This window comes from Bubalus kerabau, chromosome 8, assembly GCF_029407905.1.
Source record: "Bubalus kerabau isolate K-KA32 ecotype Philippines breed swamp buffalo chromosome 8, PCC_UOA_SB_1v2, whole genome shotgun sequence".
Taxonomy (NCBI): Eukaryota; Metazoa; Chordata; class Mammalia; order Artiodactyla; family Bovidae; genus Bubalus; species Bubalus kerabau.
The window spans coordinates 109,704,731-109,731,610 of record NC_073631.1 but is presented as its reverse complement, the minus strand read 5'-3'; the positions used below and the strand labels follow the sequence as shown (position 1 = coordinate 109,731,610).

At 48.3% G+C, this 26,880-nt stretch overlaps 2 protein-coding genes across 2 annotated transcripts; one reads left to right on the top strand and one right to left on the bottom strand.

Moving 5' to 3' along the window:
• The first annotated feature begins 294 nt into the window (after positions 1-294).
• KEL (Kell metallo-endopeptidase (Kell blood group)) lies at positions 295-24,974 on the top strand. Its single transcript, XM_055589405.1, has 17 exons — positions 295-391; positions 652-828; positions 2,778-2,902; positions 3,207-3,353; positions 8,566-8,625; positions 8,719-8,907; positions 9,138-9,286; positions 11,857-11,986; positions 20,380-20,490; positions 21,563-21,661; positions 21,897-21,974; positions 22,652-22,752; positions 22,907-23,017; positions 23,165-23,232; positions 23,462-23,631; positions 23,985-24,080; positions 24,813-24,974. The coding sequence occupies exons 1-17, from the start codon at positions 295-297 to the stop codon at positions 24,972-24,974; spliced, it is 2,070 nt and encodes a 689-aa protein (XP_055445380.1).
• Positions 24,975-25,581: 607 nt separating this feature from the next.
• Positions 25,582-26,522, bottom strand: LLCFC1 (LLLL and CFNLAS motif containing 1). The gene is given in 2 exon segments (XM_055589404.1): positions 25,582-25,829; positions 26,378-26,522. Coding segments are annotated over 2 exon segments (393 nt in total).
• Between the last annotated feature and the right edge of the window lie 358 nt (positions 26,523-26,880).

Sequence of the window (26,880 nt, the reverse complement as noted above, 5' to 3'; positions counted from 1 at the left end):
TTGGGAGGATAAGGGACATTATCTCTGTACCAGGGGGTCCCAGCACCAACTAGTGGGGCAGAGCTCTGACAATCCTTCCAGCTCCCAGGGGTCCAAAATAGACTGGGTTCGGAAGAATAAGGGACATTATCTCTGTACCACGGGGCCCCAACACCAACTAGCTGTTCCTTCTTCTTCCTTTCCCCCTCCCTCCCCCATCCCAATTCTCTCCATTGTGTGTTTTTTATTTCCCGGTTCTTGGCACAGAGATCTCCAGAAGAGGAGCTGCACACCGCACAGGATGGATGGTGGCAAATGACCTTGCGGGTGCTAAGGACCCTTCTGCTCTTCAGTATAATCCTTGGTCTTTCTCTGCTGCTTTGGGGCTATGTGTTCCAGGGCTGTGGTCCTTGTAAGCGAGATCCTAGATCCCCTCACAGCCCACTCTCCATCCACCCATCCATCCTCCCAAGACCCACCACACATCCTGACCCCTGGAGGCCCTGGGTTCCCAGCCTCATGCCCCGTGAATCCCTCTCCTGCCCATCAGTCAGACCATTTCCTCCTCCTCAGGGTCCCTGTCCCTTTCCCTAACCAGACACTTCTTTGCTTCGCCCCTTTCGGGGAGTCCTCATCGCTTCCTCTTTCGCAGCTCTGAGCTTTACCCCACAGCCCCTTGCAAGACATCCGTGTGTCAGGACCTCCTGGATCTCTACTTGGCCTCTGGGAACACCAGTGTGGCCCCCTGCACTGATTTCTTTAGCTTCGCCTGTGGAAACATCAACATGACTGGCAGTCCTTTTCAGGCTCTTGCAGAGGAGAACAAGCGACGAGTTCGAAGAATCCTGGGTAAGGGAATCAGGATGGAAGGTTCTCTTGCTGTAGGTGCCACAGAGCCTGGAATGATCATGACTGTCCCTCCCAAGCCTGTGTGGCTGGGGAACAGCCAGCTTGTACCATGCTCCACTGGCTCCTAGGGAACTGCCAAGTTTGCTTCTCCATCGCCATACATTTCACGGCAGGTCCTGCCTCTCTTCCATCTCTTCTGGTCCCTCTCATCCTCATTTCTTTACCTGGTCCCTATCCCCTCACCTTTCCCATCCATCCACAGATATCTGTGTTATCTCCCTTAAATTTTCAGTCTCTACCTTGTGCCCGATGTCTTCCCACACTGGCATCTCCTCAACACCTATTGCACTTTAATCTTTCTCTCCATCGCCCTCATTTTCCAGCCTTCGAATCCTTCTTGTCCCCTAATGCTCTCTTGTGGGTGTTACCCTCTCACTCTCATCATTCCCCAGATCCCCGCTCTCACTGTTATCTCCTGTCCTCCATGAAACCTTAGACCATGGCGTGCCAGTTGAACTGGAAGGAAGCTGAAACTGGGGTGCCAGAGATGGGTGATTGGAGATGATGGTGGGAGGAAAGAAGTGACAGAGTGGGTGAGAAGTGATGGAGGGGCTTTATCTGGTTGTGTGTAAGGGAAGAAATATAGAAGGACACAAAAGACATGCTGGAGGAAGGGGAGGACCAAGTTAAAAACCCTGGAGGTAGGAGGATTTCTGTAGATGGTGGTTCTGTTGAAAAGAACCGAGAGGCGAACTGTGAGGCAGGAACCCGGGCCACCCAGGAAGTAGGAAGGTGATCCCAGGATGTCGGTGGACAGTGACGAGGACTGAGGAATGAGAGTGCAACCAAAGAGATGCATTTTCTCTATCAGGGAGCCCAGAGATCCTGTTGACAGTATCAGTCGGAATTTAGAAGAAATAAATGTATCCCTTTGCCCTCCTTCTTTTGATGGAAAGGAGTGGAGGTGGGTATTCCCTGCATAGCAGAGGGCCAGGCTTTCAGGTACGGTACAGAGATAAAAAGAAAATGTACCCTTCAGACAGATTCTGTGGCCCACAATAGAACAAAAAGATATCAGGGGGCCTGGGTGAGTGGGGTTAGACAGGAGAGGGTGGAGGGTTCCAGTGGTGTGTGTTTGGGTAATTGTCATGTGTGTGTTTGTTTCCTGGGATCAGAGAGAGGGGAGAGTCTGGGCTAGGGGAGCCCGCACTGGTTTCTTGGCTTTGCCAAACCCTTCCTCATACTCTTCTGCTCCAATCCCTTGAAAGTTCTCTGATTTCCCCAATTTTTCTAATTCCTTCGTTCATCTCCCTCTTACCTCTCGTTTCTACTCTTCTGCTTTTTCCATACTCCAGTTATTCCATCTCTTCCCCCTACACCCTTGTCTCTTCCTCTTTATTGCCCTTCTTACATTTACTTTCCTTTTTTTCTTTTTCTTTTTTTTTATGGTAGCCATTCCACTCGTCTTGTGGAGTATGAGATCTATCTTACTCACACCCACCCCCCAAACCAAGGATTGAACCTGGGCCCTTGGCAGTGAGAATGCAGAGTCCTTACCAGGGAATTTCCTCACCTTTCCTTTATCTTCCTCTTTGTCTTCTCCATGTTCTTATTCTTCCAGCAAATTGATCCAGCTCATGACTTGCCTGGTGGTACAGTGGTAAAGAATCTGCCTCTCAAGGCAGGAAACGTGGGTTCAATCCCTTGTTGGGGAACTAAGATTCCACATGCCACAGGGCAACTAAAGAAGCCTACATACCTCATGAGCCCAGCAGATCAAAAAAGAAAAAAAAGAAGTTGTTCCCCTCATCCTCATGCCTGGGTTCCTCCCCTTCCCTCCTTTTCCCTGGGAATCCTCCCTTCTTTTCTTATAACCTTTCCATCTCCCACCTTCCCTGCTTGTTTCCAAGCTGCCTCACTCCTTTAATTCTCCCCCACTTCCTTTCTAGAAACCCCAGGTTCCTGGCGCCTGGCCCCTGGGGAGGAGAAAGCCTTTGAATTCTACAACTCCTGCATGAACATGAGTGCCATTGAGGCAGCAGGGGCCAGTCCCTTCAGACAGGTTATTGAGGAGGTGAGACTGGCGCATCTACTTTTCTGGATGCAGAAAGCACACAAGACCAGTGTGTGCTCAGGGCTGCCATTTTTTATTCCCCATAGAGGATGGATCTCTTTCCTAGGAGTTTGGGAGGGAGGTGGACATGGCAATGATCTGTGGACATATCAAGACCTTGGCTGAGGGTAGGAAAAGGGGGACAAAGCTGGAGCCCTAGAAGGGGCAGGGGACTCAGGGTAGAAGTCAGGATGTAGCAATGGTGGTGAGGGATGTGCTCTGAGAGACTATATCCCTGTGCTGAGCACTGTTTCTTTTCTTCCAGCTTGGCGGCTGGTCGATCTTCGGTAACTGGACTCCGTTAGATTTTAACCAAACTCTGAGCCTTCTGATGAGTCAGTATGGTCACTTCCCATTCTTCAGAGCCTATTTGAAACCTCTTCCCACCCCTCCATACCTGCCAGTCATCCAGGTGAGGGATGTGCTGGCAAAAATGCAGACCTGCCTCAAATTTGTTCTTAGACCAAAAAAATGTGTGATTCAGGAAAGCGACCTAACTTTGTTGTTGTTATGGTTCAGTCGCTATGTCTTGTCTGACTCTTGGAGACCCCATGGACTGCAGCACGCCAAGCTTCCCTGTCCTTCACTATCTCCTGGAGTTTGCTCAAACTCATGTCCATTGAGTCAGTGATGCCATCCAACCATTTCATCCTCTGTCATCCACTTCTGCTGCCTTCAATCTTTCCCACCATCAGGGTCTTTTCCAGTGAGTCAGCTTTTCCCATCAGGTGGTCAAAATATCAGAGCTTCAGTTTCAACACCATCCTTCCAATGAATATTCAGGGTTGATTTTCTTTGGGATTGACAGGATTGATCTCCTTGGTGTCCAAGGGGACTCTCAAGAATCGTCAGCACTGCAATTCAAAAGTGTCAATTCTTCGGCATTCGGCCTTCTTTATGGTCCAACTCTCACATCCATACGTGACCACTGGAAAAACCATAGCTTTGACTATATGGACCTTTTTTGGCAAAGTGATGTCTCTCCTTTTGGTTTGGCAGAGCTTTTCTTCCAAGGAGCAAGTGTCTTTTAATTTTGTGGCTGTAGTCACTGTCCACAGTGATTTCAGAGCCCAAGAAAATAAAACCAGTCACTATTTCCACTTTTCCCCTTTCTATATCCCATGAAGTGATGAGGCCAGATGCCATGATCTTAGTTTATTGAATATTGATTTTTAAGCCAGCTTTTTTACTCTCCTCCTTTACCGTCACCAAGATGCTCTTTAGTTCCTCTTCACTTTCTGCTATTAGAGTGGTATCATCTGCATATCTGAGGTTATTGATATTTCTCCTGGCAATCTTGATTTCAGCCTGTGATTCATCCAGTCCAGCATTTCGCATGATGTACTTTGCACATAAGTTAAATGAGCAGGGTGACAATATATAGCCTTGACATATTCCTTTCCAAATTTTGAACCAATCAGTTGTTCCATGTAAGGTTCTAACTGTTGCTTCTTGACTTGCATACAGGTTTCTCAGGAGATAGGTTAGATGATCTGGTTTTCCCATCTCTGAGAATTTTCCACAGTTTATTGTGATACACACAGTCAAAGAGTTTACCATAGTCAATGAAGCAGATGTTTTTCTGGAATTCTCTTGCTTTCTCATTGATCCAACGAATGTTGGAAATTTCATGTCTGATTTCTCTGCCTTTTCTAAATCCAGCTTGTACACCTGGAAGTTCTCAGTTCTCATACTGTTCAAGCCTAGCTTGAAGGATTTTGAGAATTACCTAGCTATCATGTGAAATAAGAGCAATTGTACAGTAGTTTGAACATTCTTTGACATTGACCTTCTTTGGGATTGGAATGAAAACTGACCTTTTCCAGTCCTGTGGCTGCTTCTGAGTTTTCCAAATTTGCTGACACGTTGAGGGCAGCACTTTAATGGCCTCATCTTTTAGGATTTTAAATAGCTCAGCTGGATTTCCATCATCTCCACTAGCTTTGTTGATAGTAATGCTTTCTAAGGCCTACCTGACTTCACATTTCAGGATGTCTGGCTCTAGGTGAGTGACTGCACCGTTATCTTTAGGGACATTAATGTTAGAACCAGGGACTTGAGGTGAGATTAGGGGAGTTCTGGGAAGACCGTCTTTCTGGTCTTCCTTGTTGCTTATCTGAATCATCGCTGGAACACTGGACTCGTTCCCCCTGTGGCCTGTACTGCTCTTCTCTTATTTACTTTTCAGTTTCCCCAGAGGGAGCTTTTTAAACCAAGAGCTAATTATGCTATTGTCTCTGTTTAAATGCCTTAAATGGCTCACTGGGTCTTCAGGATCCAGTTCTTAATCCTTAAGGAAGCCTTGCAAGCCTCCCTCTTACAAACTCCTCCAGCCTTATCTCCTCCTTATGCCCCAAGGTAAGCTTGTGCACTTAAAGCTCCAAGGATAGTTCTCAGTTCTTTGTGTACATGGCTTCCTTTGCCATGCAACACCACTCCTCAATTTGCACACTTAGCCTGGAAAATTCCTATTTTTTGCATTTTGGTTTTGACAACTATCCCTTCCAGGATGTCCTCCCCCTCCCCCTGGCTGCAATGGAGGTGGGCCTCTCTGTTCTCTCATTTCACGTGCTCTCAGCCTTGAACCCTGTTTTGAAGACTAAGCCTCTTAAGGACAGGCTCACACTTTATTCATCGCTGGTCCTCAGAACCTGGCACAGGGCCAGGCAGCTAGAGGCCCATGCCAGATGCTTGTTGAATGGGTTAATAAAACCTTGGAGGCATCGGTATTGTGGGATGCAGTGTGATGCTATATATTTGGCCCTTACTTTCCAAAATTCTGCAAAACTACATGAGCATGAATATACAAGAACTGATAATCCTTGTGAGGTATTCTCAAGTTCAGCTCTCAGGGTGTGCTGAGGAGTGTAACTGGTGCAGCCTTGGGAAATTAGTTAAGATCTGAAATGGTTAAGGAGAAGCTCGGAGGGGAGAACTGGACTGAGCTCTGAAGCCTGGTTGATTCACCTATGTGACAGTGAAGCTAAAGGGACTTAAAAGGGCTGTAGGGAAGTCCTGAGATTAGGGAGGAGCCAGGAACAGTGTGACCCCTCTGTGGGTCAGCGAGGAGGCTGGTCTCTTGAGTAGAGGATTTGGGGTGGGTTGGGGTGCAGTGGGAGGCAAAAGTGAAACTGAAGACATGAGGTTGAGCCTGACTATTCCCAGCCTACATCATCAGACTGAGGTGATAACTTTTGACATGATAAGGGGGGGCGGGGGGCAGCGGAAAGAGAGAGCTATGGAGGCTTTTCAAATGTGATGGTTTTACATAACGCCCAGGTAGAGTCAGTGGTTTTTGAGGTCAGCCTGTAGGTGCTGAGGAACCTAGTTGAGCAACCTTAATTCCAAATGGAGATGATTATGACAGAAATGGAAATTGGGGCCAGGAGGACGTAGACAACTTCATCCTAGTGGTGATGGTCCATGGTGATTCAAGAGGACCTGGTGACAGACTGAATATCAATAAAAGAAGTGGAGAAATTAGAAAAGGACCCCACAGAGTTGGTTTGGTGTGCATGGAAGGAGGGTGGCTCCTGTTGCCTTGAAACTAGATGGTCTCTGAGGGGAAATGCAGGTGGAGAAAATGACTTGAAGAGGGACACTCCAATGAGGTGCGGCCAGAGAGGAGGAAGAAGGGCCAGGAAGTGGGAGTCAAACCAGTTCCACTGAGTCACAAAGAACAGGGGAGAGGCCAGTTCAGGAGGAAGGAGTTATCTTTGATTCCAGAGACTTCTGAGCTCAGAAAAGTAAGGAATGAGGAGACACCACTGGAAACCTTCTATTGGTTGTTGTTCAGTCCCTAAGTCTCATCTGACTCTCTGCAACCCCATGAACTGCAGCACACCAGGCTTCCCTGTCCTTTCCCATCTTCCAGAGTTTGCTTAAACTCATGTCCATCGAGTCAATGACGCCATCCAACCGTCTCATCTTCTGTTGCCCCCTTCTTCTCCTGCCCTCAATCTTTCCCAGCATCAGGGACTTTTCCAATGAGTCGGCTCTTCCCATCAGGTGGCCAGAGTATTAGAGCTTCAGCTTCAGCCCTAGTCCTTCCAGTGAAATATGCAGGGTTGATTTCCTTTAGAATTGGCTGCTTTGATTTTCTAGACATAACATCAAAACAATCATGAAAATGGATTCAGCTTGTATGGAGTTAGGAAGGAGGGAAGTTGAAGTAGACGCATAGATGACTTTTAGTTTTTTAAAGTTTGGACATGAAATGTGACAGAAGAGTCAAGTGAAAGCTTTTTTCAAGATAGCAGAAAAGTTTATAGCTCCAGGTAGAAGTAGGGGATTGAAGTCAGATAAGACAAGCCAAAAACATGGGAGAAAAACCCTTCAGGACAGAGATAAGGACACACCAGTGCCAGAACTAGGGTGAGCACACGAGGGGAGTGGGCTATTTTCCTGGGGTGCAGAACTTAAGAGGGTACCAAAGACTCACTAATCAAATAGTATTTCAATAAATATTTTTTAAATGTCAAAATCAATGCAAAAACCCATGATGAACAAAATATCACTTTTTTGTTCACTGTAAATTAAAAAAAAATTTTTTTTTCCTTCCCAAAATGGATCAAAACTCAATTGCAGACTTTTGGGGAGATATCTATGATTTTAAAAAATGATAAAAAAATACATTGTGGATTTTATGGGGAAATGCATGATGAGCAACATTTTACTATTACATTTTGGGTTTTTTTAAAGCATTAATTTAGATTTTTAAAATTTCAATAAAAATATGATTGATCTTGATTACTGAGTTTTCAGTACCTCTCTTTTTTTATGGAGCATAATTGCTTCACAATGTTGCATTAATTTCTTTACAAAAAAGTGAATCAGCTGAATGTATACATATGTCCCCTCCCCCTTGAGCCTCCCTCCCACGGCCCCCATCCCATGAGGTGAGCTCTCTGTGGTGTGCAGCAGGTGCCCAATAGCTATCTGTGTTCCGCATGGTAGTGTATTTATGTCAATGCCAGTCTCTCCATATGTCCCATCCTCCCCTTCCCCCACCCCGTCAGTATCCACTTGTCCATTCTCTACGTCTGCATCTCTGTTCCTGCCCTGAAAACAGATTCATCTGTAACAGTTTTCTAGATTCCATATATATGTGTTCATAGATGATATATATTTTTTTCTTTCTGATTTACTTCACTCTGTATGACAGACTCTAGGTCCATCTACATCACTACAGATGACCCCATTCCATTCCTTTTTCGTGGCTGAGTAATATTCCATTGCATATATGTACCACTTCTTCTTTATCCATTCCTCTGTCCATGGACATTTAGCTTCCTTCCATGTCCTGGCTATTTGCACCCGATATGGGCATCTCATACCATTTATCCTAGACCTGGCTCTGGCATAGGCAACAGTTCCCTACAGGACAAGGGTCATTATGCTTCTCTCTTGCTGAGCACCCCCAAACTAGTTGAAATGCCTTCTTTGCACATTTGCATGTTGGTACTTTTCCCCTTGTCCCTTAGCCCCAGTCTCTCTCTTTTTTGCCTTTCCCGCTCCTCCTCTTGGCCCCCCACAGTCCGTTTCCTGAGTCCATCCCCATAGCCCCACACCTGGCCTCTCCTTCCTCCACATTCCCCACTTCTCTCAGCCTCTCTTGTGTCCAGATAGACCAGCCAGAGCTTGACGTTCTCCTCAAGCAAAAACAGGAGCCGAACTATGCCCAGGTAAGATGGTGCCGCAGACCAAGGTCCTGACCTCTGACGCTGGAGAAAGGCAGGGGTCAATGGTGGCTGTGACTGAGGTTGCCTTTCCCCCAGATCCTGCGGGAATACCTGAATTACCTGAATCGCCTGGTAACCTTGCTGGGAGGAGACCCAACCAAAGTGGGAAACGACGCCTCCTATTCCCTCTTCATTAACTCACAGCTGAACCTGTTCCTGAGGCCTGGGGAGCAGCAGCAGGCCCAGGGCAAGGTCTTCGAGATGATCACGATTGACCAGTTGCAGGTGCCTCGAGCCAAGGGCTGGGGAAGATGGGCATGAAGGTCTTGCTCCCAAACTTTTTTGATCTTCATGTCTTCTTTCTCCTCACTTCCTTAATTCTTAGTCCACCCCCTAACTTTCCTGACTCCATCCTTTCCCCAACCACCCCGCTTTCCAATCCCTCTCTATCCCAAGAGAGGGGAACCCCCATCTCTTTTCTGGTCCCCCCTCAACCTCTGTCTCTCTCCTTTAAGAGAGAGGCCCCTGCCATCGACTGGTTGTCCTGCTTGCAAGCAACGTTCGCACCGATGTCCCTGAGCCCCTCTTATCGCGTCGCAGTCCATGACCTGGAGTATTTGAAAAACATGTCACAACTGCTTGAGAAGGACCTGTTGAAGCACAGGTTTGCCCCACGTCGGGGGTGCTGATAGAAAGAAGGTCTGAGGACCTGGAGGTCTCAGAGACACAGGACACTGGAGAAGGCAGGCTAGTAAGGGCCTTGCAGGAAGATGGGAGCGATCCAGGGCCATGTGAGGGCAGGGAGAGGGTGGGATGGACAGCCTAGGAGGGCATAGAGGAAATAGGAAGAGGGGCTTGGAGGGCATGGGTAGGGAAAACGCACATGAAACAAGGGATCCAGGTAACCAACGAGACACAGGGTGTGCTGAATGGAGCAGAGGACAGTTGTGGCATTTGTGTCTTGTCAGCCCCTGAGGGGTGTGGGCGGGAGAAGGAGGCACATGGAGGAGTTGGTGGAGGAGATGAAGGCTGGGAAATCTGGGGAAAGGCTGCTCCCCAACTGTATTCGAGGATTCTGGGCTCCTTGTGGGAAAGATCAGGAAGGTCTTGATGGACCCTGAAGGTCAGGAGAGGCAGGGTGAGGCTCCGTGTTGGGCTCACTCCTGGCCCTGAGACTGTGTGGCCACCCCTTGGATACAGTGGCTTCCTCCTGGGACCTTGGACTCAAAGCCCTTCTTCATAGTAACTCAGTGGCAACAACATCTAGAAGCTCCTTCAGAGGGAAGCAAACAATCATTCACGTGGGTGCGAACAGGTCTGTAAGGATAAAAGTCAAACCCAGTGAGGAAGTTGCCAGCAGGGCAGAGAAAAGCCCTGGGTCCCAGCTTTGGTGTTCTTAGAAGATGCCTCTTAAGAGGAGCTGAGTTGTCTTGGTTGTGGAAGTATTTGAATCTGCTTTGTTAAATTGAACTCCAGCCTTCTCCCCACTGTGACTTCAGAGGTCTCCCTCTTCATTTGGTTCTTTCTTCCGTCATTCTCCACCGCCAAACCAAACCACAGCAAGCAAGTGTTAGTGCTAGTCATTCAGTCATGTCTAACTCTTTGTGACCCCATGGACTGTAGCCCACCAGCTCCTCTGTCCATGGGATTCTCCAGGCAAGAATACTGGGGTGGGTAGCCATTTCCTGCTCCAGAGGATCTTCCTGACCCAGGGATCAAACCCAGGTCTCCTGCATTACAGGTGAATTCTTAATCATCTGAACCACCAGGATAGAAAAACTCTTTTTAAAACAGACACAAGTTTTGAACAGTGGTTGCCAGAGGCTGAAAGGTGGAGAAATAGAGAAAGGTTGGTGAAAGGGTGCCAACTTTCAGTTATAAGATGAACACTCTCAAGATCCAGTGTATTCAGTTCACTTCAGTCGCTCAGTCGTGTCTGACTCTCTGCGACCCCATGAATTGCAGCACACCAGGCCTCCCTGTCCATCACCAACTCCCAGAGTTTACTCAAACTCACGTCCATCGAGTCAGTGATGCCATCCAGCCATCTCATCCTCTGTCGTCCCCTTTTCCTCCTGCCCCCAATCCCTCCCAGCATCAGAGTCTTTTCCAATGAGTCAACTCTTCGCATGAGGTGGTCAAAGTACAGGAGTTTCAGCTTTAGCATCATTCCTTCCAAAGAAATCCCAGTGCTGATCTCCTTCAGAATGGACTGGTTGGATCTCCTTGCAGTCCAAGGGACTCTCAAGAGTCTTCTCCAACACCACAGTTCAAGTGTATTGGGTAGATCAAAAAGTTTGTTCTGGTTTTCCTATAAGATATTATGGGAAAGATTGAGGGCAGGAGGAGAAGGGGGCGACAGAGGATGAGATGGTTGGATGGCATCATTCATTCAGTGGACATGACTTTGAGCAAACTCTGGGAGATAGTGATGGACAGGGAAGCCTGGTGTGCTGCAGTCCATGGCGTCACAAAGAGTTTGACACGGCTGAGCAACTGAACAACAACCCATGGAAAAACCTGAACAAACCTTCTGGCCAATCCAATGTAATATGGCGACTATGGTTGATAACGTATTACAGGCAGAGCTCATCTAATTTTGCTTTGCTGTATTTCACTTTGTAGATACTGCTTTTGCTTTTTTTTTTTTTTTTTAAACAAATTAAAGGTTTGTGGCAACCCTGTGTCAAGCGAGTCTGGGGGCACCATTTTTCCAATAGCATTTTCTCGCTTCATGTCTCTGAGTTACATTTGGGTGATTCTCATGATATCTCACCCTTTTTCAGTATTATTTTAATGGTTAAAGTAATCTGTGAGCTGTGAGCTTTGATGTTACTATCCCAATCATTTTGGAATTTTTTTTGCAATGAAGTGTTTTTAAATTAGGGCAAACAAGAAAAAAAGAAAAGCTCTTCTTGACGTGTTCACATGTCGAGCAGTTATTCTCTATAAATAAGGTTTCCCTCATAGCTCAAATGGTAAAGAATCTGCTTGCAGTGCAGGAGACCCAAGTTCAATCCCTGGATCGGGAAGATCCCCTGGAGAAGGAAATGGCAACCCACTCCTGTATCCTTGCCTGGAAAATCCCATGGACAGAGGAGCCTGGTGGGCTGCAGTCCATGGGGGTCACAAAGAGTCGGGCACAACTGGGCGACACACACATACAGAGGGAGGGTTTTCTGGTGGCTTTCCCAGAGCCTGGGGGTATATCGTTGGTCTCTTTTCTCTCCACAGGGACTTTCTGCAAAGCCACGTGATCTTCGGGCTGGTGAAGACACTTTCTCCAGCCCTGGACAGTCAGTTCCAAGAGGCACACAGATCGCTGAACCAGAAAGTGGGGGAACTGACAGGACGCCCACCCATGGTGAGGAGAGCAGGGGAGGAATTCTCCCAAGTGGGGCGCTAACGGAGCATCTGCCATCTGGGGGGACACATGTGGACACAGCTCCCTCAGGAAGGGGCGTGGGAACTAGATGTCCCCCAACATCTGGGCCTCCAGCAGAAGCCCTCAGCGCTTACACTGAGAGCTGGGACGCCAGGGAACGGACCCTTGGGCACATGTCTGGCTACCTCCAGGGCCTTTTTGCTGAGTATTAAAATCTAGATAGAAAACTCCAAGCTGCTCAAGAACTGCTTTTCCTTTGTCATGACCCCTAAACTATTTGCTGGGTTATCCTGAGCACTGTGACTTGAGGAGCTGGACATAAAGGGTTCCTTAGAGTGAGACGCAGTGTGACGGGCAGGAGGTTCCCTAGAGTGAGACGCGGTGTGGTGGGCAGGAGCCTTCGATCTGTCCAGGTGATTCCAGTGTTCCGTGTCCAGATGTGCTTCATCAAAAGCTCATCCTTCATATCCCTGGGGTCTGTTGGCTGCACTGTGGGCTTCGTGGTGCCGATTCTGATATATCAGAGCACAGAGCTGTGTACCAAACGTGCTCCACTAACCAAAGTCCACTCTGACCGTACTCAGGACTGTGAACTTTGAAATCCTAGGTGGACACATCCCAGTGTAAGCGGAAGCATCTAGAACATTAGATGCCCTCCAGCCTCTGTGACGCTTCAGGGCAGTCTTGTTCATCACTGGGTTTCTTTTTTTAGTAATTTGTGGATCATTTCTCTGCCTTGGAGGAATTTGTGGCTTTGGCAAATCTGAACTATCTATAGAACTTGAAGAAGGGAATTGTAAACACAGGGACTGGAATGTAGTTATTGCCTATGGAGACTTTAAACTGTGCTAAGCGTTTTTCTAAGCCCTTTAAATGTAGGAGTTGATTTGATCCTCACAGCAGTTCCACGAGGAGGGCAGACCATGCCATCCCTGTTTTATTGGTAGGTAAACTGAGACCCAAAAGTTAAGGATCTCATTCAAGGTGGTATAGCTGCTAGGTTATTAGAGCTAGGATTTGAACTCTGGCTTCAGCACCTGTGTGCTTAATCTTTGCAACAAACAAAAAACCCCACAAAACACAAAACAAAAAAAAAATTCCCTAGGATATTCTCTCAGGTGGGTAGTCCCCAAGAGCCTTCTGCCCAGTCTTTCTCTTGACTCAGATGAGACAGAGCCCCAAGCCCTTGTAGTTGGGGTTGCTAGAAAATCCCTGGCAACAAACAAGTTCATGTAAATTCCAGAGGCCTGGTAGTACTTTTGGAAGGGTGTAAGAATGCCAACGTTGACATTCACATTTAAAAAATTTAGAAAGCTTACAAATTTCTAAAGTCATCACCCTTTATACACACATATATCCTTTATATATATATTTTATAATCCTTATCTCTCCGCATTTGCTGTTGGTTAGTTACTAAGTCATGTCCGACTCTTTTGTGACAGCATGGACTGTAGCCCACCAGGCTCCTCTGCCTATGGGATTTCCAATGTAAGAATGCTGGAGTGGGTTGCCATTCCCTTCTCCAAGGGATCTTTCTGACCCAGGGATGGAGCCCATATCACCTGCATTCAACAGGTGAACTCTTTACCACTGAGCCACCAGGGAAGCTTTTAGGATGTGTAATTGTCCTTGGACTTAAAAGCTGAGTCAGACTCTACCAACAGATAGTTCTGTGACTTGATGAAGCCCCTTCCCTGGTCTGGAATGGTACCAAATATGATGCATAATAATAATAGCTGAAATATGTTGAGTAGTTACTCTATATCAGGCAGTGCTTATTTTATTTACTACTCTCAGAAATGCTCTGAGGTCCTCAAAAGGACAAGTAACTTTCCCAAGACCAAACACCTCATAAGTGAAGAAACAGACTCCAAAACAGGTCTACCTGACCTGTGAGGTCACATTTTTAACAACAAACTGCAGGGTTGAGAAATAGTGGGTGGTAACAAAAAATGCTTTGGCAAATTCTTTCTATAAAGATCAAGATAGTACATTTTTTTGGCTTAGTGGTCTATGTGAGCTGTGTTGCAACCATTCATCTCTGTCCTTCTAACATAAGACCAATCATATGCTCAGTAAATGAATGGGTGTAGCTGTGTTCTAAGAAAGGCCTTGTTTAGATGCTCTCTGAATTTCCAAGATGGAGAGATCAGGGTTTAAATGGTCAGTGAGATAGCTGAGCAGGAGGTAGGCCGTAAGGAAGCAGTGTCTAGGGAGAGGAAAGGGTTTTCTGGGAAAGGAAAGAATGTCATCTCATTGCGACAAGGGAAGCCTAGTTGAGGCTTGGTGCAGTGTGAGGGACCCTCTTGGTGGCTCTGGCTGAGAAGAGGTGACAGGGCTTGCTGGAAGGCTGTCCTGCTTGCCTAGGGGTTTGAGAATCAGCCTGGAAATCAGTGCAACTGAAGCAGAGAGAGCAAAGAGAGTAAGAATAGGGAGGAAATCAGTGCTTCCTGGGTGGCTCAGTTGGGTAAAGAATCTGCCTGCAATACAGAAGACATGGGTTCAATCCCTAGGTCAGAAAGATCCCCTGGAGGAGGGCATGGCAACCCACTCCAGTATTCTTGCCTGGAGAATCCCATGGACAGAGGAACCTGGAAGGTTACAGTTCATGGGGTCGCAAAGAGTCAGACACGACTGAAGAGACTAAGCATTGTAGGGGAGGGGGGGTGGAGGTAATGGAGGGAGGAGGAAATCAGAGAGGGCTGCTGCTGCTGCTAAGTCGCTTCAGTCATGTCCGACTCTGTGCGACCCAGGAGGGGATTATACCAGGCCCTGGTCAGTCACTGTAAGGTCTTGGGTTTTTCTCTTCATGTAACAGGGGCCTGTAGAAGGATTTATCTGTTTTATGTTTTAAAAGAACATATTCTGTAGGTAAGCAGCAGTCTCCTGATGGATGTTTGGTGTGAGAGGGGGAGTGGAGTCAAAGACACCACGGAGCTTTTGGCCTTAATTGGACCAAAATGTGTATTTCTATCTGATGGTCATGAATTACAGATGTCTCACCATGTTCTTCTGAATGAATTCCAATTTGTAATGCTCTTATTCAAAAGGACTGTCAGGTCTCATCTGACCATATTTTGTTTATTAATTTTGGGTATATGTAGTCAGTGAAAATGGCTGTTAAGCCAAGTTTTTCTCTTATTAAACTCGAGAAGCTGAGTTTGGGAAATTAAAAGCAGAACTTCACATTTGTGTCTGTTAAGGGTAAACTATTTACAGTCACGCCAACATGTGTGTTTACTCAGGGGATTTTAGCCCTTGTTTCAGTGATCTGTGATTTCTGCCTTGAGTCATTTGTGGTTTTATTTACTGAGTCTGCATCTAGATTACTGGTAAGATTCTGCAGAGGAAAGAGTATTGATTCAGGTTATTGAAGACCAGTGTAGGCAGTAATCCATTTATGCAACAAATATTAATTGAGTCCCTATTATATGCCAGACACTTCTCTAGACTCTTCAGATTCTTCATGAACAAAATAGATATAAATCTCTGTCCTCAGATGCTTCTATTCTAATGGAGACAGAAAGACTATAAACTAAATAAAATACATTGGATGGTATTGGAAAAAAAGTGAAAGTGTTAGTCGCTCGGTCACGTCCCATTCTTTGTGACCCTTTAGACTTGCCCTCTGGGCTCCTCCATACATGAAATTCTCCAGGCAAGAATACTGGAGAGGATAGCCATTCCCTTCTCCAAGGTATCCCGACTCAAGGTTCAAACTCAGGTCTCCTGCATTGCACACAGATTCTTTACCATTTTAGCCACCAGGGGATGGTATTAAGTGTTATGAAAAAATAAAAAAAGGAAAGAGGGAGAGAGATACCCAGGGTGGACATGTTACAATGTTCAGTGGGGCAGTCAGGGAAGCTCGTACTAAATTGGAGACAGTAATCACTGGCATTCCCTTCTGGGTCAGCCAGTTCAGAATCCACTCAAACAACACTGTTATTTAACATGGATTTTTCCATCGATTTCACAAGGACATAACTTATGGTTGTACCAGATGGTATCTTGAAATCAAGATAGCACTAACAGAATGGAGTAGAACTTGAGAGTTTTCAGAGCGCGTTCTGTGTGGTATTTCCCCTGTTATCCCAAGCAGCTCTGTGAGCTAGGCGGAACAGGCATTAGGCTCCTACATACAGCTTGTGTAATTGAAGTGCGAGGGTGTAAGTTATTATAGTAATTCACATTTAGTAAATGCTGAATTGTCTATGCAGAGGGAGAACCACTGTGATCCTGGAGGATGAATCTGGCTCATGGGTGTGTTTCATTGGACTCTAAAGATTTTTACAAACTTTTCATGAATGGCTGACTTTCAAAAATTAGGCGCTGACACACAAAGAGAGTTCCAGCCCTTTTGGTTGTTGTTTTCAACGTGAGTGCTGAGTTAGCCTCCTCCCAGGGCAACAAATGACTGGAACTCAGGGATGCAGCCAGTAGGCCTGGATATGGGGTTGCCATCACCCCTTCTGGTCCTGGGGTTCTGATGTTGGGCTGCTTCTGTTATTTATGGTACCTCACAGCTCCTATTTGAGTTTGTGACTCTTGATCTACTGTTCATTCTAATTTAGTGACCCTTTAAAAATGATGACATTTATTTTTAGTGCTAAAATATATATTTATTCATATAGTCACATTACTTTTAAAAACTGTTTTATTTTGAACTATAGCTGATTAACAATGCTGTGATAGCTGATTAACAATGCTGTGATAGTTCCGGGTGAACAGTGAAGGGACTCAGCCATAGATACACATGTATCCATTCTCCCCAAACCCCTCCTCCCATCCAGGCTGCCACATAGCACTGTTCACACTTTCCTGTTCTATACAGTAGGTTCTTGTTGCTCAGCTGCTCAATCGTGTCCGATTCTTTGCAACCCTGTGGACTGTGGCCCGCCAGGCTCCTCTGTCCACGGGATTCTCCAGGCAAAGACACTAGAGTGAGTTGCCATTTCCTCTTCCAGGGAATCTTCCCAACCCATGGATCAAACCCATGGGTTGAATCCATATCTCCTGTGACTCCTGCATTGCCAGGCAGATTCTTTACTACTAAGCCACCTGGGAAGCCCTCAGGTCCTTGTTGATTACCCCTAAAAATGATGACATTTGAAAATAATTTTGACATTATTCATCCCCAGTTATCCTACACTGGCCCTTAGAGTGTTAGTCACTCAGTCGTGTCCTGAATACTGAAGCGGGTTGCCATTTCCTTTTCGAGGTAATCTTCCAGATCCAGGGATTGAACCTGGGTCTCCTGCATTGCCAGTAGATTCTTTACTGTCTGAGTCACCAGTGAAGCCACCAGGGGCCCCAGAAGTTACACATTATTTTCCAGGTGTTCAAAAATAATCGGTTTAATGATTCATTCTAGAATTGTGTTTCAAAATGCGCATTAAGGATTCCTGGCTCACCTGTAATCTCTAAAATCTACTTTCCCCTTACTGAAAATTGCACAGAAATCCACTTCCCTCCAGACTCTTGGAGTTTTTCTTGATTTCTGTCATGTTTGTCATTACTCATGGTTCAAAGGTTCTATCTGCAAATATTTTTCTTTCTTTTTTTTAAATTTTTTTTATTCAAGTAGAGTTGATTTAGAGTGTTTGTTAATTTCTGCTGTACAGCAAAGTGATTTAGTTTTATATATATATATAAAATTTATAGAGCACGTTCTGGGTAGTATTTCCCCTGTTCCCCCAAGCAGCTCTGTGTGCATATATATATATATATATATACATATACATACACACATATTGTTTTTCATATCCTTTTCCATTATGGCTTATCACAAGATGTTGAATATAGTTCCCTATGCTATACAGTAGGACCTTGTTTATACACTCTCTATATAGTAGTTTTCATCTGCTAATCCCGAACTCCCAATCCATTTCCCTACTCACATCCCTACAATTTTTTTCTCTGTTTCTTGATCTATTGAGCCTCATTATCTTGGATTTTAAGTATTTCTTTCATCCTTTATATTTTAACAGTGATTTTTTTTCTTTCTCTATGACTAATATGGTATAGTCTATCATCTCATGTCTCGAGAGACAACTCAGATACTGATAACCCCCAGCAGATGAATACATAACCTGTCAACCTCCACCCCTGAGACTTAACATTCATTTATAGATCCTGGAAGTTACTTTTCTGCATATAGAACATACGACTCAGCACAGTTGTGACCAGAAGAGTCGCAGAGTGGCACAAGGACAGCAGTGAGTGGTCCAAGGTGGTCTCCATATGCTTCAGGAACCAAGTCAGGGTCTACCATGGCCCAGGCTATGGGCTGTGGCATGGAGCTGACAAAGGCTGCTAAAGGCAAGTATCGGCAAAAGGGATCAGGAAACAACTTAAGAAGCAGGAGGGGCAGACAGGGCAGGCAGATCCACATTATCAAGCTCAAGGCTCATGTGCTCGCTGCTGTCTTGGGTGCAGCCCTCCATCGCCTTCAGCTGTCTGCTGAGAAGCAGTCTCAGAACTGAGCTTGTCCTCAGGAGGCTGCAGGAGATGAAGCCAAAGCAGAGTCTGCCCCTGTCCCCGGCATTGCTGTCAGACCCATGGGCCTTTCTATTTGTTTTTCATGTTTGTGAGCTTCAGAGCATCAACTAATACAATATCAAAAGTTTCTGAGTCCCTACTCACCAGGAGAAGGTCCTTAATAGACCTCATGGCGAGGGGGCAGACAGGAACACAGAGACGTGGGCAACTGGGTCTGGAGCAACCTCCAAAAAGGTAACCATTCTAATAGGCAGGCCCAGGAGTGTCTTCAACAACAGCAGTAGTGGCTTTGCTTTCTCTTTCCTCTTCCATTGGAAGCCCCGTAAGCAATCTCCAACCTTAGGACCAGAATGTAGGGTAGCAGCCTATGTCACTTTCCTGCCAGGAGGCCCCGGGGGGTAAAGAAGTAACAGGAATGAAGTCTAGTGACTTCATCCCACTCGACCCTAATTAGCATATTAATATGTTTTTCCTAAGTTCCCACTCAGCTTTCCCTACTCTCGCTTCCTTGAATTTGTCTCTCACCTGCCCTGTGTCATTTCTGCAACGCCATCCACACCAGCATCTCTCTCTTGTTCATTATTCTTTCCACCCTGCTGTTTAAAACCACCCTGATTGCCAAAGTCCTCTTTGAGTTCTTATCTATCTGTTTCTCCACCTTTGAAGGTGTCCATCATCTCATCCTATATTCTTTTTTTAAAAAAATATGTATTTTGTTTTACTTAGTTGACTGTGTCAGATCTTAGTTGCAGCGCACGGGATCTTCATTGCATGATGTGGGATCTCTAGTTGTGGCATTTGGACTCTCTAGTTACGGTGTGGGCTCCAGAGCAATTGGGCTCGGTATTTGTGGTATGGACTTCATTGCTCTGTGACATGTGGACTTTTAGTTCCTCAACCAGGAATCAAACCCCACGTGCCCATCCCCTGCATTGCAAGGCAGAGATTCTTAATCACTGGACCACCAGGGAAGCCCCTCATCCTATATTCTTTACCCTGATTTGGCAGAAAGCTCCTTAGCTCTCCGAATTGCATATATTTCCTCTTTTCTTTTTTCCTCTTCTCCTACCAAGCAATATGGTATCTAAAACTCAATTTTGCTCTGATAACTTTCTTCTTTATAAGAGAAGGTCTTACCATTTGCAGAGTGGGGGAGGAAGGCAGGAGGCAGGGAAAAATTTCCTTCTTCAATTCCTAGTTTAGGTAAAGAAGCTTGGGAGGAGGGGTGTCTTCACTGGGATCCCTGAGCCATGCACATGGTGGGAGGGGTGTGTGGTAGGCAGGGACGAGGTGGCAAGCAGACCTGCCAAAGTCAGAGGGTTGGCTCTGTGTGAGTGTATTAGCCGCTCAGTCGCATCTGACTCGTTGCGACCCCATGGACTGTAACCTACCAGGCTCCTTTGTCCATGAAATTCTCCAGGCAAGAATACTGGAGTGAGTTGCCATTTCCTTCTCCAGGGGATCTTCCTGACCCAAGGATCAAGCCAGGGGACTTCTTCATTGCAGGCCGATGCTTTACCGTCTGAGCTACTAGGGTTGAATCTAGTCCTGTCCTTCCCAGGAGCCCTTTAGTTATCCAGAAGGATGCTTCCCAGAGGCCTTGCTTTCAAATTCATTAGGCAGTAAACAAGGTTAGTTTGCCCAGCCCAGGCTCATGACTAATGCTGGAGAAGTTCTGAGCCCCTTTGTGCTAAGAAGCAAACTCCCCATGTGTGTCACCAAAAGGGTTTATAGACCAAAGGGAGACAGACCCAGAGAGTCCAGAAAAGAGAACGTCCCCTGGGAGAGAGGGTCTAGGCAAGACTGGCCTGGAAAAGTGGATGAGGAAGAACCCTTGACAGGAGCCGCTCATTCCAGCTTTGTCTCTGCAGCCGGTCCACCCTCGCTGGATGACGTGCGTGGAGAAGACAGAAGCTTTCTTCGAGCCCACACTGGCCACCTTGTTCATCCAGGAGACTTTCAGACCCAGCACCCATAGTGCTGTACGTGAGAGCTCCTCTTCAGCCGACGTCCTCCCACCCCTTCCCACCCAACCCATCTTCTCGACTTTGCCCTTCTTGATGGTTTCCGTGGTCAGAGAACCAGGCAGTTAGAGAATCCAGAGAGGGACATGCGGAACCCCTAGAGTCTGCATGGTTTAGCTCTGAGACACAGAGTCTGCGCGGCACATACCAACCTGAACAAGCCACCCGGCTTTACTGCTCATGTGTTTCTTCAACCATAAAATGAGAAAACTGAACTCCGTGACCTCTAAGCCTACTCCTTATCTGTCTATGATTTTTGAACAACTTGTGAAACGATGTAAGAATGGCATGCTATCACTGTAAGAAGTACCCATGGTAACTCCTGAATGCCTTGCAGAGGCTACCATGTGCGTGGTCCTCTTGCAAGCAATTTGCAGGCACTGCTTTAATTCCTGGTATCACAGAGGGGTGAAGTGATTTGCCCAAGACCACACAGCTACCCCAAATAGTGGAGTCAAGGTTTGAACTCAGGTTGCCGATGCTGTCATCTATTTTCCTCCATCTAGAAAGGAAATACACAGGATGGTAGACGGTGGAGAAAGTGATAACTCCACAGTCAGGGTGCATGGCTGGGACGGCTTTAGCTTGTTGGGAAGCGGACGAAGCTGGGAAGATGGGGAGAGGAAATGCAGGCCTTCAGGAAGATGGCTGAGGAGGGCAGAGAGCAGAGAAGGGGATGGTGGTCCTCTTCCTCCCCCAGCTTTCTGAATGGATTGCCTGGCCAAGAGGATGGTGTCTCCCCTGCAGGCTGAGGTCTCCCCTCAGACAGGAACTATCTCCCCCGTCAGCTGTTAGGAGTCACCCATCCCCACCTTCCTGTTCTGTGCTTGGTACTGCCTTTCCATCACCACAGCTCTCTGTGCCCTGAGTTTTTGCTCACCTAGCAGATACCACTTCCTCTTTCTGAGGTCTTCCTCCCCCGGGCAGCTCCTCAGGGCCAAGGCCCCTTCCTGAAGGGCTGGCGGGCAGGACCCAGGACTAAGACTGATCCTGATCCTGTTTTCTTCTCCCTGCGCCCTCCTGCCTGCAGGCCATGGAATTATTCAGTACCATCAAGGATACCTTCATCTCTCACCTTCATACAGTTCCCTGGATGGATAGAGAGACCCGGGCAGAGGCCCAGGACAGGGTAAGGCCAGGAGGAGACAGCATGGGGATGTGTAGTGGGAGTCAGCAGAGGTGGGATCAGGACAGCACAGTGACTGGGAAAGGGTGCTCAGGGCACGAGGCAAGTGTAACCACCAACGTGCCCCACGGACATCCTGGTGACACTACCAGAGGAGGGGACAGGGCAGTGAGCAGGAGAAAGTCCTTATGATAGACGTGAGGTCACTAGAGTCCTCTACCTTCATGTCTCTTCCCAGCTTACCCAACTGCAGGTGAAGATGGGGCCCTCTGAGTGGGCCCTGAAGCCAGACCCGGCCAGACAGGAATACGACGATGTGAGTCCTCGCCCTTGCCAGGCCCTTTCTAATCCTCAGCTTCCTCATCCTCTGCGCTATCTGAGTAGCAGACAGTCATTTTCCCTGGTTGACCCTAACCCACCCCTTCCCTGCCCTGGTGCTGACTGGGCTTGATGGGCGAGCAGCCACACAATGGGGCTTCCCTGGTGGCTCAGTGGTAAAGAACCTTCCTACCAATGCAGGAGACATAAGAGACACGGGTTTGATCTCTGGGTGTGGAAGATCCCCTGGAGGAGGGTGTGGCAACCCACTCCAGTATTCTTGCCTGGAGAATCCCATGGACAGAGGAGCCTGGTGGGTTATATAGTCTGTGGGGTCGCAAAGAGTCAGACACGACTGAAGCGACTTAGCATACACAGCCACACAGTAGGTTTTGCCAGCAGAAGAACAGAACTTTTTCAGGTAATGGTGAGTCTGTGTGCACTCTCACACCCATGCATTTGTGTGATTTGCTTGAGTGTGTGTGTGTGTGTGCTGATATACGTGAAGCTGGTTTGCAGTAACACACGGTGGTGTCCTGGCGCCAGCTTTCCACTGTTGTGGGGATGTCTCTGAGTCAGGGCTTATCTGTCTGGTTCAGACAGCCACGTCAGGGTGTATCAGTGTGCGCCTGCATTTGTCTCCATGTATTTGAGTCATGTCCTGGCTCCTCCCAGGTGCAACTTGGACCCAGCTTCCTCCAGACCTTCCTGAGCTGCGTCCGCTCCCGCCAAGCCAGAGTCATCCAGGGGTTCTTGCAGCCTTTCTCCAGTCACAGGTATGAGAGCCAGGGAGACACAGACACCACATCCCAGAGACAGCTGTCCACAATTCCCAGGAAAGACACAGAGGTTCGAGGGAGCAGCAGCAGTCCTTCAGGAAGGACGTTGGGTAAATGATGGAGCTGGAGTTTGGGTGTGCTCTTCCCGCAGGTGGCAGGTGCTCCCCTGGGACCTCAAGGCTTCCTATTCAATACCTGACCACGTGATGGTCTTCCCAGCCGGACTCCTTCAACCCCCATTTTTCCACCCTGGCTATCCCAGGTATGGGCCATTCTCTGAGGTGGGCAGGAAGTCTCCTGAGAGTCATGGACCAGTGTTATGATGAATGATGGACAGGACTTGTGGTTGGAGAACTGGGGCCAAACCTTGGAAGGACTCTGAGAGTCAGATGAGCCCTTGTCTCCCTAGAGCTGTGAACTTCGGCGCTGCTGGCAGCATTATGGCCCGTGAGCTGTTGCACATCTTTGACCAGCTCTGTGAGTAGCAGCGGGCCACTGGGAGGACTGGCAGGTGGGGCCAAAAGGAAGGCAGGTGAGGTCCCCAAAGTTGGCCCAGAGGAGGCAGGGAGGCTGTGCCAGGGCTCCAGGTGGGTGTGTCCTGGAGCTTTTGCAGCTCTCCCAGGAGCCAGCGTGGTTTGCAGAAGCCCCACGTCTTCACCCCGGCATCACTCCTCACAGTTTCCTCCTCGTGCCCCATTTTCAACAGTACTCCCCGGGGGCTGTCCAGCCTGTGACACCCGTGCCCTGCAGAAGGCGTTGCTGTGCCTGGAACGCCTCTATGCTGCCTTACCATCACCCAAGGGAACCTCCTTTGATGTCTCCCACACGCTCCTGGAGGATGCTGCAGACGCGGGGGCACTGGCCATCGCACTGAAGGTAACACATCCCAAGGGCTGGGATCTAGTTTTACCAGTAGAATAGACAGCCTGTCGCTAGTGTTTCCTTCCACCATCCCTCATGCAAACATGGCAAAGCTTTCTGCCCTTCACATCCCTACTGAACAGCTGGCAACTTGAGGACTCCCCACCCCCACTCCACAAGCCCTCTTTTCGAGGCTATCCATAGATCTTACAGCAAAGATGTCTTCTCCTGGTTCAGATTAGTGTGTCAGGGCTGAACTTGGGAAGGATCAGGAGCTGGCTTTGGATATTGTATATAGGGCATCAGACTTCCAGTTGGCTACGGGTCTGGAGCCTAAGGGCAACTCTCCATCCCACCCCCATATCCAGGCATACAAAAAGAGGCTAGTACTGTTCCGTGGGGAAACCATCCTGCCCAACCTAGACCTCAGCCCCCGGCAACTCTTCTTCCGAAGCTATGCCCAGGTAAGCCGCCACCATCTCCCACCAGGGCTTAATCCACGTCAGATAAATACCCTCCTGTTATTGCTCAGAGAATCTCTCCTGCCTGAAACATCTCTCCCCAGTGTCCCCAACCCTCTGCTGCACAAATCCACACTGTCGCCCTTTCACACATGTGCCCAGGGGACCATCCTTCATCCTACTATAAATTCTTCTACCGAGTCTAGCACTCCCTTCAAAAAAAAAGAGGAAAAAAAAAAATTCCTAAATTCCTCCTTGAGATGAGACCAACTTTTGTCTTCTCTCATTTCTTCTAGAAATACTGACCCCTTCCAAAAGAGTCTTAACAGACTATCCACTGATCATATTCCTCCTTGGAGACCCCGCCCCTAGGTGGGGTCCCCACTTGACATACCCCCCCCCCGCCCAGTGCCATGTATTCCCTCAAAAGACACTGTCCCCAGTCCCCCAGGACACTTGAAGACCCCCACAGAGTTCTCACAACAGACCTGCCTCTAGGGCACTTTTAGATGTTATCATGACACAGTTCCACCCTCACCAGATACCTGCTGCCGGATTAAATGACCTACAAATGGCAAATATCTTCTTTCTCCCCGAGGCCCTTGGAGCACTGCTGTCCCCGCTTTTCTCTTTGTCTGCTCCCTTGTCATCACCTGGTCACCAGGTCTGCTGCGTCCTGCTGATCTGAGGCTCTGCTGTTCTCCTCACCCCGTGTGGACCTCTTTTTCTCCCCAGGTGATGTGTAGGGACCCCAGCACCCAGGATCCTCAGGACATTCACAGCCCTCCTACCCTTCGAGTCCACGGGCCCCTAAGTGACAGTCCAGCCTTCACCAGACACTTCCGCTGTCCCCAGGGGGCCCTCCTGAACCCCTCCAGCCGCTGCCAACTCTGGTAACCTGGCCGGTTCCCAATGAGATCTCAGTACAGGTGTATCGGCATCTCTGCGCCCCATCCCTGGAATCAGGGCAACACCTCCTCTGCCCTTCCATTCCAAAAATAAAAGCTGGCCCTTGGCTTCTGCCTGTCTCCTAAGAACAATTTCCTGCTATGCCTTGTGCCTAGAAGTCAGAAAAAAACGAAAGCAGGCCAAGCAGAGTTCCATGGACGTGAGCTAAAGCAGCAATCACTGAGCTGAAGGTTGGTGGGCCAAAGGTCTCGTGACTAAGCAGACTGCTTAGAAACAGAATGAAGCTGCCCCCAGCTGCTTACAGGTGTTGATTACTACTTTCATTGTTGCTGCCTCCTCCCCCTGGTCTGTTGAATAGAGCCAGGAGAGGCTAGGGGAGAGAAGGGCAGGGGTCTGGTGTCTTAGCTCTTGAAGATGGCACTCAAAGCCTGGGGAGGCAAGTGGGCAGTGGCCGTGGATGATGCTCAGACAGCAAGGGCTCTGTCTGATGCTGCGACCTCTGGGAGAGGGCCGCTGGTGGGAGCCAGAAAGCCACGTGTTCTTCTCCCTTGGGAGAAGCGCCCTGGAGCCCTTGGGGGAGAGGGTCAGTAAGCTATCATAAAGCGGAGGTAGATGTCCAGGTCCTCATCCAGGAACCAGGCCACCACCTCCGCCTCAATGTCCCTCATAAAAAAACCATGATGCTGGCCAGGTTAAAGCAGAAGGCGAGGTCAAACAGGTGGTCACGGATCGCCGCCACCTCTGAGGTCTTGTCATCCTCCTGCTGGGCCATGTCCACCACCTGCCACATCTCGCCCACTGATGAGGCCATGAAGTGCTCTTCAAACTGTTCTCGATCTTGGTCTGGAATGGGGCAAGGGGACGGCATGAAAGGAGGGGTTCTGACTGCCCTCCCCCTGCCCCTGCACTGCCCTGGAGACGAGAAGGAGTTGGGGAACGTGGGTACCCCTTGACCCACACCCTTGTCCTTGACTACAGAGGTGATGCTCCTGGTGGGGGGTGGGGTGCAGTCTCTCTGGTCTGTATGCGATCATAGTCCCCACTCAAGGACATGCATATCCCACTGCCAATGCAAACTGCCTCCTCCAAAGTGTTACCTCATTTGGGGAGTGAGGGGCCATCTTAGAGAAGGATGAACTTCAAAGACCCTCTTTCCATTTCCACAAGGCCCCATGCACATCAGCTGGCCCCAGAGTGCCCAGAACATGGCTCTGGCCAGGAACCATGGCTCTAGACCCTTTATAGGACACTCCACTGCAGCAGTACAACAGGGCCCGGGGCGATCGCTCATAATCCAAACCTAGCTCAGCTTCCCCTCCAGCCTGACAAGTGATCTGGCTCCACAGAGGTCTGATCCCCAGCTCCAGGGGTCCTCCTCCTTCTTCCCCTACCTGTAGAGGGTGTCTTCTCCTTCTGACTCCTCTCATCTAGGCCTGGGCTCTCTCTCTGTGTCTTCACCCCCTTGACTCGCAGCAGCAGCAGCAGGAGGGCGCCCAGGAATGCTGCCCTGCAGAGCTGGGAGCCCAAGGAGCTCATGGGCCTGCCCAGCCGCTGCCCTTGGTCTTCACTCGTCCCAGTGCCCTGCTGGCTCCCCTGCCTCCTCCCTCCCCTGTCCGTTGTCCCGGCCCTTCCCCCTTCCCAGCACCGTTTTCTCCCTTCCCTTCCAGAGGACCTCTGATGTCATGAGCTCTGTGACATCACAGCCGTGGGCTCAACTCTCATCCCAGCTCCCTAGAGAGTTCCACTGGCAGGCAGGAGCATGGAGAGTAGTCCACAGGGGACAATAGAGGCTCCGGGGAGGACCGCCGTGGACCTCAGCAGTGGAGGACCACGGCAGTGACCGAAGAGTCTGTGCAGTCCTTTCAAGGCCATTATGTCATGAGATCCATGTGGC